This window comes from Haliotis asinina, chromosome 5 (assembly GCF_037392515.1).
Source record: "Haliotis asinina isolate JCU_RB_2024 chromosome 5, JCU_Hal_asi_v2, whole genome shotgun sequence".
In the NCBI taxonomy this organism is placed as follows: domain Eukaryota; kingdom Metazoa; phylum Mollusca; class Gastropoda; order Lepetellida; family Haliotidae; genus Haliotis; species Haliotis asinina.
This window is the reverse complement of record NC_090284.1, coordinates 66,033,816-66,053,419: the sequence shown is the minus strand read 5'-3', so window position 1 is coordinate 66,053,419 and position 19,604 is coordinate 66,033,816. Positions and strand designations below refer to the sequence as shown.

At 38.8% G+C, this 19,604-nt stretch overlaps 2 protein-coding genes and 1 pseudogene across 4 annotated transcripts in view; 2 read left to right on the top strand and 1 right to left on the bottom strand.

Annotated features, from left to right (window-relative positions):
• Window positions 1-822, bottom strand: part of LOC137285084 (prosaposin-like) — a 34,131-nt gene extending 33,309 nt beyond the window's left edge. The window contains exon 1 of the mRNA XM_067817290.1: window positions 662-822. Within this exon, the coding sequence (XP_067673391.1) occupies window positions 662-707 (46 nt within the window). The 5' untranslated portion in view covers window positions 708-822. The remainder of the gene's footprint in view (window positions 1-661) is intronic.
• A 1,971-nt stretch (window positions 823-2,793) lies between these two features.
• LOC137285088 (zinc finger protein ubi-d4-like) overlaps window positions 2,794-19,604 on the top strand; it is a 283,874-nt gene continuing 267,063 nt past the window's right edge. For 2 of the 3 annotated variants that reach the window (XR_010956944.1, XM_067817294.1), the window contains exons 1-8: window positions 2,794-2,865; window positions 3,613-3,776; window positions 4,294-4,413; window positions 4,919-4,960; window positions 6,216-6,418; window positions 12,214-12,292; window positions 14,303-14,431; window positions 19,216-19,341. Coding sequence is in view for 2 of the 3 variants with exons in the window: in XM_067817294.1 (XP_067673395.1) it covers window positions 2,831-2,865; window positions 3,613-3,776; window positions 4,294-4,413; window positions 4,919-4,960; window positions 6,216-6,418; window positions 12,214-12,292; window positions 14,303-14,431; window positions 19,216-19,341 (898 nt within the window). In the remaining variant the exon portion in view is untranslated. The remainder of the gene's footprint in view (window positions 2,866-3,612; window positions 3,777-4,293; window positions 4,414-4,918; window positions 4,961-6,215; window positions 6,419-12,213; window positions 12,293-14,302; window positions 14,432-19,215; window positions 19,342-19,604) is intronic. The other variant, XM_067817295.1, reaches the window with a different exon arrangement.
• Window positions 9,755-10,630, top strand: LOC137283244 (uncharacterized; annotated as a pseudogene).

Here is a 19,604-nt window from a genome sequence, read left to right as displayed (position 1 = left end):
ATGGTTCATTGCTTCCTCAAAACAATCTTAAATATGCATTATCTTGTACAGCATTCCAGGACTATGCTTTCAGAACCTTCTCCTTTAGTAGCATCACTGAGTTTCATTGCAGACTTTTAAAATCTTAGAATTATGATTGTTTGAAAGAAACATTTGTCCTCCTGGTTCATATTAGAGTTGGTAAGTTGATGATGGATTAGTGACATTTCCTTGTTAACTAATCTTTCACTTTAGTTAACGGCAGCTCTTTTGAGCATCGTTTTTTCCAGTGAAATAGTGAAACTAAAACTATTTTCAAACCCCAGTGTTTATTTTCTGGAAATATTTTTCATCCTCATCAGTGAAATTTGATCAGAAGAATTTGTGTGGAATGTCGGTGGCTATGTCACGGTTCTTCTTCAAAATGATAGTGTGACTGTGAGTATATTGTAAGATCTAGTTTGGGGTTCATGTGCCTGATTCCGGCATCCTAGACAAGCTACAATTGTGACTGTCACACTGACTACGCCTGTTTCTCCAATGATAAAAGCAATGCTTCAACAGAACATTCCACAACTCGCTCAAATTGTTAATGTTATGTTCTTGTCATGATACACAGTATGCCAAAATCAATTGCCCGACTAGTGGAAACTGAGGTCAGCATTCATGGAACTTGACTCACCTTGGCTGGCAAATGCCAACACCATTAATGCGAAGAAAGTCTTCATGTCGATCCCTCAAGTGCCGAGACAGGCCGTTGTGTCTGTAACACCAGAGTAAAACTAGATATCAAGCGTAGTTCAGGACACTTTGCAACTCACGTGACTCAAAATCATATGACTTCCGGTAGCGATAATACCGCAATTTGATTGGTTCTTTCTCTCAATGTAGCCTTGCTCAAAATGTTTTGGCCTAAATATTTTTAACGAACCAATTCAGCAATCAAAATCTATCTTAATTAACACAGAGGGGGTATTTTCGAAATTTGAGAAAGCGTTCGGCGATATATCACCACATGTTTTATATTGAAAAGTCAAACTGTAATTAGTAAACAGAGTAAATATATTTTCTACACGCGCCCCACCCTCCATACCTTTGATCTTCTCTTAAGCGCTTCTCTTAAAATTAGTCTGCCTTTGTACAGGAAACGTCTCTGAAATGTTCTTTGAAGATTTAGTTATATAGTTTTCATTACTCAGCATGCCAGAGTGTGAAGTTACTTGGTTTTCGGGATTTATTCAAAACGAATAAAGAATATTTCAGCACACTTCATCTGTTCAGTTTATTCACGTCAGTTCGACGTCGCTTCGCCTCGAAGTGTATGTGCATCTAGTCAGATAGATATACAGTATAAATACGAATATTTCACATGTTGATTGAACTACACTTAGAGTAGCAGTAATATAGCTGAATAATCATGCATGCATATACTTTCATATAGGAATGTGAACTTTTTGTTTTGGTTTGTTTTGGTTGCTGCATTACGTAGGGATGACGGAGGGATGGAGATGAATTTGTCTGAACCAGACAATGCCTTGATTAATGCTATGAAATCGATCAATGACGCAGTCACTATGTGCACGTATAGTCGATACACCGTAACGAACAAACTGAAAGTACACAAGTGTTTAGGAAACTAACACAAATTAAGTCAAATATCAAATGTATCAAAACCAATCAATAGTCTGTTTAAAACAGGCAACAGGTGTCTCAACTGCCCAAGTAATGCCTTACACCTTTTACAGGTAAGTCTGAGCTGGCCTGCGCCCTCATACCGTTGTTCCCAGATCAAATAAAGACTAATATCGGGGTGAAATGTGTTCGGTTAATTGAATAAATTAATATTATCATGCATGGGACATCGCATGTTCCATCTTTCAGACTGACGGGGAAATTAATATAACTTAAACAAGGGATACTCTATAACACTCTCTATATAGGCTCCCTGCTTAAACTGATTTGTGTAATATTTCATTTAGATATTCCATCAAATAGTGTTGTTTGTCATTTATAAAGATATTTGGAAATTCTCAGATTAAGCAGTTGAGCGACGGGTGATACCAGAAATGGACTTCACACATTGTGCCCGTGTGAAGAATCGAACCCGGATGTTCGGCGCGAGGTGCGAACGCTTTAACCACGAGGGTACTTCACCGTCCCTCGGGTGGGAACACAAATGGGATATGATTGACCGAGGAATGGGGCATGGCTATGTCTGCATCCAGACATTATGTCGTGAAACGATTTGCCGGCGGATTCCAGACATGGGATACTATATACAAAGATATCAGATCCCATACGAAACTTTTACTTGCATGCACGGATAACAAGAGGTCGTGATGATACATGTTCACAACCAAAACAAGCATACAGACTGAACGGCAAATGTTCTTCAGATGCCGCTATTTGGAAATATTGTTGGATGATGACACTATATAGAGTAGAATCTGTTGTCGATTATACCTGGTTTAAGCATCACACCACACACACCCAGCCATAAATTACGAATGGTCCCTAAGACTAGCATGTATATATATAATCCACGTAATGAAGTTCAAAAGTTAATCATCGTTAATCATTTATACAGGGATAATCCACGACTCTGTATGTAGTCTCCCTGGTTTACAAGATTAATTATGAAACCTTCGAGGTCAAACAACAAGTTTTATTACTTGATTGATCATTTTACTGTAATGGAACATATTATATAATGATATGCCATCGCAGAAGACAATTTCTTATTTAATAAGTGTTTGATTCTCACACTGTTGCCATCCACTGTGATACATGCCCTTCAAAGGGCAGATAACTCTTATCGTCGTGAAAATAGCCACTACAAAGAGAGTTCAAAATGGCGGCTGTAGATGTAACAGTGTACAAGAAAAGGTAAATATTTCCAGTTTAGCCTTTTTTGGCCAGCAATTGTGTTTTAGAATCTCATGTTAGGTTAACAATAGTGTACAGAAAAGCTTGGCGTGAAATAAGCTCCATTTCCTGTTGGTATTTCTAGATAATATGTCTTTTCATATGATCATCTCCAGACGCGGCTGCCTTATGCCTTGTCGCCTCACAATTATTTGTTCAGTGGGCGGCGGTATTTGCTTTGTTTCTAAATCTTCATTTCTGTTTTGTTCTAACATTGCCATGATACGTATGTTTCATACTGTAATTGATTAGTGGCGTTATTGTAAATGAAGTACGAGAAGATTCAGCATGAATACGCTTTTACTAAATTATGAAAATGGGTGAAACTAGCCACGGTTTGTGTGGACTTGCTGAGGCTCCAAATCGTGAAAAATAGTCCCTCCGACCGATGTTTTGTCGCTTGTACGTAAAAATTTACAACAAACATGAGGGATAATCTTTACATCTATTCTGTTATTTTAACTTTTCACTTGTAAATGACATGATGATAAAAATGATTTTGTTCATGCATTTAGTGCATTTAGGAAAATGTGATAATTTCATTTTTGAGTTGACAAACATTTTTGGACAACGTATAAAGAAACATATATTGTTTTGTGCCTTTCATAAATTATATTAAGAAAACAAAGAATGCTTTAAAACCATAAACGTGATAAGTGCAGTAGTTCACACCAGGCTATTGATTCATCTTTTATTTTATCGTTTTAGTATGGGAAGTACACAGTTGTACAAGGAGGCGCTAGAACAAACAGCAAGCTTCAACACACGTATGGCCATGGAGCGTAAAATGAGATTACCATTCCTAGATTCACAGACTGGCTTGGCACAGAATCACAGCAACCTATGGCATCCGTATATGAACAGACAACCAGGTAGTCATGAATTCATTGTATATGGAAATATATATAGGGGTTCAGAACAGTGGACTTGGTACAGGTTCCTGTAACCTTTGCTTATCTTGAGAGTGTGTCCACAAAATGACAAACAATGAATTGAGTGGTTGCCATGTGAGGTGGGTTTAAACTTTGATTATTGCTCATACTTTCAAGCAGCTGACTCAGTCTTGATTTAGACATGTTCTTGCTGTAGATTACAAGAACATCAAGTATTGCTGATGTATCCAAAAGTCTCATTCACTGTGACCAGTTGGCTTTGAGGCATGACCATGTTGGCCCAGTAAGTTCCGGATGTTAAATATGTTCAGATGCAAACAAGGTACTTTATGATAGTACCATGTATTAATAAAGTTTGCATCAATTTTCAAACCATTTTCAATTATCATGAATTTACTGATTAGTATCTGTATAATAAATATTGTGATATTTGACTAAGATACAAGGTGTTTGTTTGCTGTTTGGATGTGTGCATTCTACTTGTGGTTATTTCCAGGCAATGTATATGGTCAAATCTACTCATATCCCGCCAAACGATGGAAAAAGAAAAAACGCTCATTCTTTGCTGCTGAGGTTCGTTTAGCACGTGCAGGGGACATTGAGATGGGGGAAGCAGGTGAGCTTGACGGTTATGTTCTTGATTGTTCAATGGCAAATCCAGGCCCACTCACTCACTGGCCATTTTGAAACTACATCATAGTCCCCAAAATGAGTTACCTCACTGCAAAAAGTTGGACTGTAACTAAGTACTGGTGGACTAGCTTTAATATGCATTACTTATAGAGAAGACAATAATGCTTTCTTACCTGCATGATGTTGGGGCACATCCCAGTGTATGAACTCATTCAGTCTGTCTTTTATGTTCTGTTTTCAATTCAGCCTTGCCCCATGTTCCTTTTGAAAGATGAACGGGCTAGTAAACCAAGACGTTGTTCTTGGGATATGTTTAACTAAAATTCATTTAGGCAATGTAATGGTAAAAACTGTTTAAAAGTCTCAACTTTAAGGCGTACTATTGCTTTTGTTTGCATTATATCTTGTCTTGTCCACTAAGAGTAACTACAACATTTGTAAATCACTGTCTTTCCCATTTTATTTTGATGTTTTCATCCTACCAACAGCAGTCAACCAAAATAAGTCCACGATCCAAGTAATAAGAAAAGGTTGGCTTCGTCTTCATTATGTTCATGAATTTGTTTTGTTACCTGTGTGAAGGAATATAATATGTAATTGATTAGTATCTAACCTGCTAACATTTAGGATTACAATGTTGTTCTGTAACATAGAAGGCACAGTAATGCACAATGTATTAATTCTTTATCAACCTGATCTACCTGTTTTGGCTTCCATTGAAAAATAAACTGTGTTGATCCTCAGACAGATTAGATCCAAATCAGCTAAAGTGACTAGCTGAGTAGTGAAGCAGGAGTGATTGGACCCATCGATTTTACAGTCAATAGTCATGCGATTTCTCAAAACACGCTTCATTCCAGACTTGTAATATGTGTGGCTCCAATATTGCTGATGTGAAACCCAATTCACTCACTTCACCATGTTCACTTACTTAATCATTCACTGTGTTCACTCACTTTTTCACTGTGTTTACTGACTCACTTCTTCACCATTCACCTGACATTTGACATTAGGTCTAGTGCCAATTTTGTCCAATGTATTCTACTTCCAACAATTATTAATCACTGGACTTTTATTAGGAGCTGTACCTGTTCCTTAGATATTTGAACATCAGAATCCAGATTTCACTAAGTAAGGATTGTGTTTATTCCTAGGAAACAGGCCCCAGAACACACCTCATCTATTATTTTGTTATCTAATGCTGAACAGGCCGCTTTATATGAATATGACAGATGTATTTGCAATTAGTCAAATATTCCAACTTTTTTACCAACAACTTGAATGCAGTCATTACTACTTTATACAGATGAGGTATGTTTGAATCATTTGTTAACAGTTTTATTACTGTTAAAGATATGGCAGTGACACAGCGTTTAAGACGGCCTTGATCAATAGTTAAAATTGATGCCTAATATTACAGTAGTAAATAAAGAAAATATGAGAATATGGAAGTGCCCAGGTTATGGCTAGGCCTAGGTCTAATAAGTCCATCTTATTATAGTTCATGAAATTCAGTTCCCCTGAAATAGTTCATTTAAATTCTGCTGAAAGTAACGTTTAATTACAAGTTTGGTCAAGCGCTTTCAAAAGAGTTATGCACCGACTGAATTTTTTTTGGTGATGCATGCAAATATAAAGAAACTATTGTTTAACCATCTGGCTCATGAAGTTTTCAACGTGTTGTGTCCTTTGAAGACCTACTTTCATTTCTTGAACTTGAACATGACATCACTGGTGCATTAATACTGAGGTTCATGTATTGGAGCATGTCTCTATGGATTTCAGACATGCATCAAATAAGTGCAGTAGAGAACCCTGCCCACAGGGGCAAAGAGGATGAGGATGTATTGGAACAGAAGGCGGAGTCCCAGGACCGTTGGTTTGAGGACTTTGACATGCTCAGTGATCCTCCAGATGCTGGGGAGATGGTTGATGATCAGTCAGATATCAGTGATTATGAAGATACAATAAAGAAAAAGAAGAAAAAGGTATGTAACACATTGGAAAATTATGGCCATGTTTCATTTTAGCACATGTCAACAAGTCACATTTTCTGTCTAACTTGGAATTGAAACCTTGTCATTGAACTTGGCATCGGTACTGAAGTCAGTGATATCAGGGATAATGATGACGAGTAGCAGATTCAAGAGACTTAGTAGCAGATAAACTACCACTGAGCAATCAAATTACTAAGTTTTGTTTGTTCTATTTGTTAGTACCCTGTTTTGATTTTGCATAAGGTTATTTCATCCCCCTTGAGGACTGCACAAACATCCATAAAATATTCACACACACAGGACCTAGGCTAGGACAGAAAGGAACCTTCTAGAATTGTTTTCATTCGTTAAACACCAAAAAAAACCTTCAAGTATTGTATTGGATTCTGTATGGAAATTGTCAGCCGCAGAAATAGAACCAGTTCTAGTAGAGCGAGAGGAAACTGACACGCTTCACAGCAGTTTATCGCTTTACATACCCTGTGCCCCTACATGGTAAAACATACTTCACCGATATTCAGATTCACTGGTTCAAATGACAGGTCAGCATTATTTTTAAGCATGCATTCCGGAGAGGCATTAATATAAGTCATACAGGCTTGTTTGCCAATCCATTTCTAAGTGAATAAATTATATTTTTCCTCATCCTGACTCATGCTGATTGCCTATCTCCTCTTCCCTGGTGAAGGTAGTGGAATACCTGAAATCCCTTGAAGTTCCCTTCTAAAAAGAAGCGGACGTAAAATACACTCACCCATCTGTAACCTCCCTATTTCACTCTCTCCTTATTGCCCGACGAGGGCGGCTGGCGATCCCTGGGATCTCCACTACGGCGATAAGTTTTTCATTTATTTCGGTCCTTTAGCTATATTTATGTTGTGCGATATTTGGTTTATGTATATGTATCACAATTTGGTTATTTGTGATTATTGTGTGTTGATATAGGAGACTTAGTCTCCGTTGATGAAATCATATTTACAGTATGGATTACGGCTGTCAGTGGTTGACCCGCTTTTAGTTTCTTCGGCGTGTAAGCCCTTATGTTCTTCCACTATTTGCTGTGAATTTATCTGTTTCAGAATTTATTGTATAAATTTGTTCTTGTCACAGGCATGCGAGGGACAGGCAATGTCGATTTTACACTAGCATGTCTCATTGGGTGATTTAGCTTCTTGTAAGTGTTGTTTTTCATTAACTGCTGAATTTCATTCCCATTACCAGTCAGATGGGTCTCTGGGGTTATGCCTTGGGTCCTCGGATCGGGGCCGTCGCAGCTGAAGAAGTCAAAATCACCATTGTCGTCTGCAACGAAGTCCTCTACAACGAAGTCGTCACAGAATCAACATTCTTCGACGCAGGATGTCAACTGGTATAGACATCCCCGTCAGACAATGTAGGCTTCTTCAGCAGCCTTGGCCATCGCAGTAGACATCTCTATGAGTCAACCGTCACTGCATTCAACGCAGCTGTTCGACGTTGATGCCTTCATGCAACATGAACTTACAAAGGTCATGTTGAAGAAGAAAGAAGACTACAATCTTCAACTACGTCGACTGCTGCTCCTAGATCGACCATGACTACATTGTCACCACTCTGGATCATGATCGTCAGACAACATAGACCTCGTCAGCAACTTGGGCCATCGAGTCATCCGTCACTGCACTCAGCGTAGCCGTTCAACGTAGATGCCTGCATGCCACGTGACCTTGGAAAGGTCATGTTGAGGAAGAACGCAGACTGCATTCTTCAACTACGTCGACTGCTGCTCCAGGTGAACACTCAACGACATCTGCACAGTGGGTGAATGTCTTCAACGGAGCTACTGGAGCTGTGGGGAATTCTCAACGATGAATACGTCACGAAGATTCTTCGAGACGACTGCAACAGCATGGTTACGGACAAGCCTAAATGTTGGCAAGGGTATCACTGTTCAAAGAAGATTTCACGATGATCAGTTTTCTGCTACACTGGTGACATGTCTACACTCTGATTGGTCCCCGAGAGACAACGCCCTGCAAAGAAAGCCGATGACATTACATCTATAATCTGATTGGTCCCCAAGAGACAATGCCCTGCGCAGAATATGATTTTATTATTCCAGTGTCAAGAAGTCGTCTACATTTGACTTACCGTTTTTTCAATTAGGGAAAGATGTTGTTACACACTAGATTAGCAGCGTCATTTGATTCTTCAGACAGCATAGAGGTCTTCTAACAGCAGACTCAACGATGTCTTTGAGGAGGGTTGCGGCAATGAATGACAGTTTGTGATCGTACAGCCAGCCTGCTATAAATAGACTTCCTTGGAATGTCAACTCATTCATAATGAACAGAGTGGATGATCTGAAGACGAAGAATGACGCATCATCATGGCATATAAGCTCATCACGAGAGAAGTCAACTCAGTCTACAGTTTTACTTCACTATCAGGCTACTAACTCCGCTCGGATGACTTGAGAATCTAAATTCCTCGGGATTTGTTTCATCACTACGTTGAAATACATCACTGTCCCAGAGGATCGGTGGGTAAAAGTTCAAGCCGATGATTAGAACAGGTTCTACTCTCTCCATTATCACTACGTCAGTGACAATATCTCCTTGATCTGCTCACGTCACCTCAGGATATGACCAGACGAAGATGCCTACTACTGTGTCTATGATAGTGAGTCACAGTTTCACGTCCTGATCGGTTTACGATGCTGGACATCTTGAGAGCATACTCGCTATGGTAGACTTGACAGTCAATACCTGCGCAGGAACTTACATGTTAGAGCCGGCATTCAACAACTATCTCTATGTAGATGGATAGCTGCAAGGTTAGGGAGCCTATCTAGACAACAAAGTAGCAGCAGGGATGTGAACCAAAGGAGAGCAAGCTCTTCATATCAACCAGTTGGAGATGGTCGACAATGTTGAAAGACAAGTCACTGATGATACACACAGATAACACAACAGTGACCTTTTACTTAAACAAACAGGTGTCAATGAGATCACCATCTCTTCTACACCTGACATTTCAACTCTTCGATCTAGTTGTCAGTGTGGATCTCCCAAAAAACCATGCTACATACCAGGAGCCTGCAACATTATGATGGCGGATGCCTTATCTGGTCCTCTTTGTCCATCACCAACAGAGTGGATGCTGCATCAGGAGGCATTTCAACTAATCAGCCAGACATTCGGATTGCTGCAAATGGACTTATTTGCAACAAGGTTCAACAAACAGACAACGTTTGTATGACCAGTACCGGATCCGTTAGCCAGGGCAAGAGATGCTCTCAGCATCCCTTGGGAAGGACTAAACGTATTCGCTTGTCCCCCTCCAGTGATGCTACCAAACATCATCGAGACAATTAAAAGCTCTTTAAAACACAGAGGATATTCGGCGAGAGCAGCGAAAGCAGTTACTTTAGCCTTACGGAAATCCACTCGCACCCTTTATGATGACAAATGGAAGTGGTTTGAGACATATGCCAAGAAGAAAGGCTTCACGGCGATGAAAGCAACATATCCACAGATAGCAGAATATTTCTGTCACCTACAACATTCCAGAGCTCAGAAAGGTTCTGCATTATCTACATATTTGGCAGCTCTCAGCTCAGTTGTCACCATGGAAACAGGAACCAAGTTGACTCAAGTACCTGAGTTACTTGCCTTACTACGCTGTTTCAAGTTGGAAGATCAATAGCGTAGATTTAGAGCTCCAGCATGGGATCTAAACATTGTACTTCAACATCTCACAAGTGATGCGTACGAGCCGCTTGATCGGACCTCTCTTGAACTGCTAACTCAGAAGATGCTGTTTTTACTTGCCTTGACTGCAGCTGCACGAATGTCAGAAATTCATGCTCTGGACATTAACCGCACAAGTTTTGATGCAAATCATCAACGGACAGCCCATCGGTGCCTACGATGGGATATTATTGTGAAAAATCAATAGCCAGGTCAACCGGATAGGCAATTTCATATACCGGCATTATCTTCAATCTTAGGACTGCAGGATACTCAAGATTTATCGTTCTGTCCAGTCAGAGCATTGATGATATACATTGCACGTACTAAGCCTAGAAGGCAGCGTTTCAAGCGTCTGTGTATCCCTATATCCACTGAGACACCTACGGAAGTATCCCGCAACACTATCTCAGTGTGGATCAGAGCTGTTATATTGAGGGCTTATAAAGCAGTAGGATTAGATCCTCCGTGAGCTTCCAGCCCACACGAAGTTAGAGCCTTTGCCTCTACACTGGCGCTACATGGAAATTGCTCGCTATCAGCTATAATGGAAGGCTGCTTTTGGATGTCAAACACAGTGTTTGCCAACCATTATCTACGAGACATGGCCATGGAGGACGTCTTTGGCATTCATCAGTTTGGGCCTCTTGTCGTTGCTCAGCAACTAACAATTCCCTGAAGGCATTGAGCTCACTCACTCCTTTTATCACATGACTTGTGGAAACCAGACGCTCTGCAGAGTCCATGCACACATCTTAAACAGACTAACATGAGTGATTATGACCATGTACTCGTAATGAAGATACTTGTACATGAAGAAGGGTCACAACTAGTCTTGATTACAATATCTTGGCAATTAGCTGCATCAGAAACTAGCAGGACGCTAGTTACTTTTGATGTCACACATTCCAGTCAACAAAACCTTCGGCTGAAGACAAGTTGGACTGGATGTGATCCCCCCAGAATCTACAATGAATATTAGAAGAGCAGGACCATATTATCGCCATTACAAGTTCCTGTTTATGGGGGGGAAATTATTGGACGTAATTTTGACAGCCAGCAGAATCCAGTGTGGCCTGACCCACAGCCATTTCTGTCGGATTCTGTAAGCAATTAGCATGAGTCAGGAGAAGGAAAAATATATAATTTTCTGAATAAAATTGATATTTTATACTTATCCTGACTCATGACAAGCCGCCCCACACAGACACGCTCAATTACTATAATTCTCGTGTCGGGCGATATATAAGGAGAGAGTGAAGAGCATGGCCTGTCACATGACCAATGTGCGGGAAAGCAGAGGCTACACATGGGTGAGTGTATTTATACGTCCGCTTCTTTTTAGAAGGGAACTTCAAGGGATTTCCGGTATTCCAATACCTTCGCCAGGGAAAATGAGATAAGCAATTAGCATGAGTCAGGATAAGTATGAAATATCAATTTTATTGAGAAAATTACATGTTTAAGTGATTGTTAAAGGTCACATGCAACATACAACACAACTTTGCAGATTCTGATACCTTTCTGCACTTACTGAAACAAATCATCAATAATGCCAATTAAGTCTATAAATGTGATGAAAAAATGCCTGAGTTCAAATGATTCACTAATTTTCCCCCATCTCTGGGGGAAAAAGGTTTGAACAGCTAAGCTGCCCTGCGCTCATTACACATGCTCATTGAAGAGGTTTGTGGAGCTTGAACAGTATGCCTGCCCTCAGTATGACGTCATTAGCATTATTTAGTCTAATCTTGGCTGTGTACGCAAACAAATAAATAATCTACTCGTTACATAAAAAACCCAAACATATTGATTGTGATAAGAAGACTCTGTGACAGAGAAAACTCAATGTCTGGTTTATTGGCACTTATATGTCTGCCTGTGTGTCTGCCAATGACATTATGCCGTGCACAACTTTAATCACTGACCACATGCAATTCTCAGCTATCAGGCTTATAAGCCATAAACAAAGAACTGGCTAAGGGTATCGGCAAATGAACCAGTTTGTTTCAAAATGCTAAGTGTGGGCTGAGTATGTCATGTTTCCTGTTGCAGGGACCAGGACGAGGAAGGAGGAAGAATGTAGACAAAGACTTGATGCCAGAGGAAAAAGATAAACCCTATGTTTGTGAAGGTGAGCACACTCCATGGGCCATTTGCACAAAACGATCTTAGAGCTACAATTATTGTAAATACTTAAGATTGCGATTTTAAGCTTTGGCTGCAATTGCCATCCACTTGCACACTTGCGATTGTAGGCTAAGATCATTGTAAGTTACAATCAAAACTTACAATTGGTAGGAAACAATTGTAAGGAGCTAAAATCATTGTAGTCAGTAGCAAAATGCTGTTCAAGTTGGTTTCAGTTTCGCTCAGATAATTAGCTTTACGTTTGGGAATTGCTTTCATATTGCATAAAACTGTATGATTCGCCTCGACACTTCAACAACATGGAGAATGCAACATCGATTTAACGTCTGAAATATAGTTATTTGAGGTAGTGAACAACATCATTATCGAGTCAAAAACATAGAGTACAAATCTCACACGATTCAGTGTTGGAAAAAGTATGAACACCATACCATTTGATAAACAAGGAAAGGATAGTAACGAAAGGTGTCTGCATGCAATCAGCAGTGGCAATGACCTTTTCAGTAACTCAAGGGCAGCTAATCTTAGTTTTTACGCAAGATGGGAGTGGTTTCCCTTTGCAGATTGTGCCGTTGGTGTAAAACTGCCATGCCCAAATACAAAGCTTGTTCTGTTGTGACAGAACAGATATCCACATATTTCTTTTCGGTTAATGATTTTGTCTTAGTTTAACATTGAAATAATCTACAGTTGGATAACGTACAAAATTATGGGTTTTTTTCTGCTTGTAAAAATTGAATTTGACAAGAGACAAGAGTTTTTAATCTATGCATTTTAAATATAATAGAAGTATTCTTCAAACGTGAAATATACACTTGCTGGGGTATGTGATATTTGTGTAAAACATTTTTTTAACAAAACAAAAAATAATTATCAACAAAGTAGTTAATATACCGTGGATGAGCATTTAACAACACATACAACAAACATGAAATAATGTGATACTTCAACCACAGAAATATCATGTTCTATGCAAATATTGAAATACAAACAAATACATTAACAAACTGGGTCTTGAGTTATTGACCTAATAATCATGAAGATAACACATAAATAAAATTTTCTTATGATATAACACCTAAATGTGCCATGATTTGTCAGTGGCTGTCAGTTCAACATGGTTTGGCATCTGGTCGGTGTTATTTGGAATAAAATCCCAAATATATCCCACAAGCATTAGATTTGTAAAGATATGAAAGTGTGACATGACAGTGGGAGTGTTGTGGAAAATTCATGACAGGGAAATATGAAAACATTATTTTTAGATCATGAAAAAATTAGAATGTTGAAAAATTAGGGAAAAACCCTTGAGAAGTGATTATACATGTTACCTTCCATGTTATCGCTTCCTACTTCAACGTTATCATTTCCTCTAAAGATTTGTGGGTTTTTTTTTGTTTTGTTTTTTTTTGCGTTGTTTTCATGAAAAATCTGCAAGGTGCGATTAAGGAAGGAATGTCATTTGCGTGCAGTAACCAGTTCCATGTTTTGTTTGCCATGCGCGCTTGAAGACAACTGTAAACAGGAGTCGAGTTAAAGAAATTTCTACCTCCAACGCTGAAGAGGTCTATCTTAGTTAAAATTGCAATCTTAAATCCATGCTCTCTTAAGATTGTCTTTGTGCAAGTGGATAAGGGCAATTGTATGGTGATTGTAAAGTTGATTTGGAGGGGCCTAAGGTTGATTGTAACTAAGATTGCTCTGTGCAAGCGGGCCCATGTAATTACTTGGCTAAGGCATTAACCAGCAGGTGATGGTAAACCACGAGACTGTAAATGTGTCATCCATCCATCCATCCATCCACCATCCATACATACATACATACACACACACACAGACACATACAGACACATACAGACAGAAATTAGCAAATATTGTGTTTGGGGTTACAGTTTCCTCCTGAAAGAAGATGCTGTTCTTTTACTGCAATCAGTGCTCACCTCAGCAGGACTCTATGTTAGTGCTAACTGAGTAATTTCTTTCTCCTCTCCAGCATGCGGTGCCCGCTACAAGACCCGGCCTGGTTTGGCATACCACTACACCCACTTCCACAACGGCATGATTGACGAGGACTGCAACACACAATCTCCCAAACCTCAGACTCGTTCCAATGGTAGCAAGTGTGAGTGTGCAATCCGCTTACACAAACCACCTTCATGTTACTATATCTCAAAAAGTTGAAATTAGTTCTACATCTTTTGTAACCACTGTAGGTCATAATGCATGTTATTTTGATTACAAGCTGATAATTTGTAGATTTTTTGTTATTTTTAGTATTTTTCAAATTTTGTTTTGTTGACCCCAGTATTATTTTAGATGGATATTTTGCCAGCTTGGCATCTGGATCATGGATGTTGTCAATCTTGCTTATATATGAGTCGTCCCCTTGCACTTGGCAGTATACATGCATTCTGGTAGCATCTAGACATTGTTGCCGTATGATAGCACATTTCACCATTTTTCATTGTTGTAGATTTTGATAACAGATGTGGACAAAATAAACTAGAATTTATTTATCCTACAGATGTGTCAGTGACAAACTCTAATGATAAAATAGTGGTGAAATATGATCATATGAAATGTATTGTCTTGTGTTGATATTGTTTAAAAGATTATATGCTCATACATGTGATAGATCGCAAATGTGAACTATCAACTGTAAGTGTGATGTCTATGTGATCTGATGCGATAGGTGGTAGTTCATTCTTGCACTGAGGAATGTGTTCGGGATTATCACCTTCCAGTGGATTATTTCCATTGTCGTGATTTTATCACTTTTCATGTTCTGCAATGTTGATTAGATGATGGAGACTGGTATCCAGATTTTATCCTGGCATACGCTAGAATCTCAGTAACGTTATACATCATAACTCTAGTTTGGGTCCTGTTCCACAATGTGATCTTAGCTATACAGATGTTGTGATTTAGTGTTTAAGTATGTGATAATTAAAGTGCTGCGATACCATTGTGGAATGGGGGCCTGCCTTTATCTGATGATACAAAAATATTTGATGATGTTTGTACCTGTAGTTGCCACCCATGGTGTCTTGGGGTGACCCTGTGTTTCTGTTATCCCCTTCACTTTGATATTTCCTGTAGTAACATACCTTCACTGTTCTGGTATGTATTTATTGGAACCTCTTTAAACTGTCTCATGATCACAACAAATTTGCCACTCATATTCTGAATATTGCCACGCCTGACCAAAGTGGATACCTCCTTGTCATGATTTCAGTGACTTTACCCTGTTTGAAATGGCTTTGCAATTACAAATCTCCTTGTTTACTTGAGACGTCTTTTCTTCGCCTCCTTGTGTTCAAGATGATTTGAAATGTTCCGACTATTTTTGGGAGCTGCCTATCACTATATATCTCTTGTGCCTTGTGTCTTCCTAATATGTGTCTAATAACCCCTAATCCTATAGATGGATGTCCACACCTACCTAATACATCAGTAACCATCCTATATGTGCCTCTCCATACTGTGGTGTTATCCTTGTCGCTCACCACATGGTAACTTGGCAATGGAATCATAGCTGTCACTTGCTATACGCACAAGACCTACGTTTCTATTCCACCTGGTTTTCTATGTGTGAAGTCATTTATCCTCTGCAGTCCTGGAATATTGCTATATTTACCGAATCTTCAAACTAGTTCTGTTCCCACTATTGCCTATTTATGGCGTTACATAGTCTTGTGACCTATATTTTGTTGGGAATTGATATCTGAATGAATTTCAACTACCTGCTTGTTGTTGAAGATTATTGATGGTCCGTGTGGCTGTCCTGTATAAGTTGTAAGTGAATGGATGGTCTTCTGTCTGCTAGGATTATGTAGATTGTTACTGTCTCTCCTCACTCTCAACCAACGGTTTGTCTCCACTTGGGTCAGTTTCATCTCAAACCTGTGTGATTGTGTCATTAAATTAACCAAATTAACTCATATCATTGTCCATTAGCACCAAGTTACCCACTAATGAACAAGAGCTACCAGATTCAGTTGAGACATGTATACATTTAAGTGAGCCTTTTCTAGGTTTAAATTTGTCAGTCCAATCTCCATCCTCTGCAGACATTCTGTGAAGCTTGACATTCCTCAGTAGCTCACTCAGTCCTAGTACTTGTTCTCATGGTTTGGAAATGATGTCACATTATTTTGGATCTATCACATGTATGGCAGTCTGTGCAACTGTGTTGTGGTAATGTAAGCATGATGCATGATGGGATGTTATGGTTCTGTTACCATGGTTGTATGGCAGGTATAGATTGAATACATTGCCTTTAGAAGTCACGTAAATCTGAACATACAGTCACAAAAATGTCTGAAATTTTCAAATACTGGTTGAAGAAAGAAAACACCCATGCTGAGAAAGCTTTGCTTGTAGCGTAGTCATTGTGGTGTTCATTGTTTAAGGGTTATGGAAAGATTGAAAGAAATATAAAACAGAAACAAAACACCTGAAATTTTGAAGAAAAAATGACAAACTTATTTATCCTGTCTGTTTTCTCTAGGAGGTTATGATTTCAAATAGCTTGTGTGAACTTGAAAATATTGTGCAGTGTTGTTTAAGGGAGTTTCACTTAGCCTTTAAAGGTTATCATTATCAAAATATCGTTTGCTCTGTTGATACCTGCTGGGCTAACATGGTTATAAATACTTTTATAATCTTAAGTGCTTGTTGTAATGTCATTGCATTCAATGATATGTTCAAGTGCAATTATTCAATTAATTACTTGAAAATTGTTGATTGCAGATTCTTCTGTGAAGAAGACTCCACACCAAGTTTCATTTAGTGAAATCCGCTGAAATTGAAGCAATTTTGCCCTTTCACACCATTTTATTTGGTTTTATTGAATTTTAAAAACAGATAGTAGGACAGAGGAAGGATGAATGGAATCTGGGATTTGGAGGTTGCCTAATGTCTTGGGGAGTTGCAGGTTGAAGAAGTGGATGTTTTTCTTCTTTTTGTACTTTGAAAATTCCTTGTCATCTCTGAAGGATTAGATGGAAATTTTTAGCCTTTGATCATAAGTTACCACATGGGGAAAAGTGTCAGTATTCGTTCTCAAGGAAGAAATTTGTACCTGTTAATGTAAGACCCATCTAACCATAGTGAAATCTTTCCACAATCCTCCTACTTTATGACAGCCATAAGCAGCCACGATGTGAATATACATGCCTAATTAGAGGTTAGAATGTAACTGTTGGTGGAGTAGATTGCATGCCCTAGCACCGCAGCATGTTATGGTTAGCCCTGTTTGCACTCAAGCCCACTGCAGCGCAAGTCTCAACCATGTCTGCTTTTCCCGCCCACCTGCTGGTAGAGTTGTCAAGAATGTGCATGCTGGCCCCACCCCCTCCATATCCCTCCTCACCCCCAAGACAGACGCAAGGGTTGGTGACAATATCTGTCTCTCTGATATTATGGTTTTGGATCCCAGCGACTAATCTCTCCTCTAAGTAACTTTTTCTCCGTTTCAGGTGGGTCTATGCGAGCTCACCGTCACACTTAACTTCCCCCACTTATAGCCTCTTCGTGGACTTCTGAATGGGATGTACAGTGTGTGTATAGTTTCTAAAGGGCAACTTTTTTTTTCTCGATTGGATCATTCATCCATTTTTTGCTCCTAACATCACCTGGTGATTAAATGTGTGATCTTAGTTTTGCTCATTTTTTGGTGGGTTACATGCCGAATGGCTGATGGACTCTACTGAATTTTTGTGGCTGTTTGTCAGAATTTGCTGAATACGCCGAGAATATAAGCTTTTGATTTGCCCACTGCTTAAAGTTTAGCTAGTTGTATGATTTCTTTATTGTGATTAATTTGAAATGCTTGATTGTTCGATTAAACATAGTGTGCAAATTTTGCATCTTAGTTCTAAAACTTGAATATTTATGATTTTCCAGAATGATCTATGCAACCAAAACATGAGCTCAAGAAGAAAAAGTCATATTTTGTCCTTCATAAATATGTTCCGCTGTCACCAATTTTTAACTGTCTTAGTCATAACTATAACATGGTCTTTATATTTAGATCTAGACTAAAATGTAGTTTTAGAAGTCCTGCTAACTCTTGCATAATCTGTGTACATTTCCTTTTTTTTAATTGTTTTATTTACCAAAATATATTCAGTGTTTTTCTGTATGTGTTCAATGTTGATATCAAAGTGCCTACTTTCATTAATGTAACATGGTGTGGACTTTTCTTCACTCAGTAGATCATGAGAGGGTTTCACAAGCTTCAAAGGTGGTAGAAGGTCCTGTAACTCTCATTCCAACATCTTTCATTATATTGATAGGTTTACAGTGATCTGTCCTGGGCAGTTTGGCAGCAACACTTTTGTCTGTATACTGAAGTTCGGTAGTTTGGCAGTTTTTTTTCTTTTTTTTTTTTGTTGTTGTTGAATGAATGAGACTTTGATTTTTTTTTTTAGTTTAATTGATCCTGAACATTCTTTTCTATGTAGATAGTTTTAGTTATAATTACATATGACAAGACAGTCTGTCGCTTATAATAAAACTTCATTGGATATAGGAATAGTTGTGATTGTCAAACTTAATGATAGCCTTTTCAGCAGCTACATTTAAGTTACGAAATATGAACTTTTGTTTTGATCGGTATTTCTAATTTGATCCTTATGTGACAAAGTGTAGATAACAGACCAGTGTTCAAATTCAGTGCTGTGATAATCCCCACAGTGTTTATCCTCTAGATAGGTGGTATCTAGGTCCTATTTGAAAAAGTGACCATATTGCTACAACTGTGTTCTTATATTGATATAATAGGGCTTGTCTTGATTTAAGTTTTTGTGCTATTGAGTGTAGACTGTTAAAATGTTCTTGGAGCTGTCCTCTGCTGGCCATGCCTCCATGCTGGACTGACTCTTGCTGTGGGATGTGTTACAGGTAAAAATGCTGATGGGAAGGCAACTGCTAATAACTATTGTGACTTCTGCTTGGGAGATGCTGCAGACAACAGGAAGACCAAACTACCCGAGGAACTGGTGTCTTGCAGCGATTGTGGCCGTTCAGGTAACACCGACTTTCTAGCCATGCACTTTTTTTGTTGTCTTATTCAACCTCCATCATGGTCTGATGGATAGAATGTCTGCCTTAGAGTGAAGCCTTGATTTGGTCTGCGTGCGAGTCATACTAAAAGGCTTTAAAAGATGATATTTGATGTTTCCCTCCTTCACATTGGAGATAATAGGAACTAAAAATGGACTGACACTGGTATATTGTCAGGATTATGCATGCCTGATAGTGTGTTGTATTATGTTTGTGGGCAAGCTATC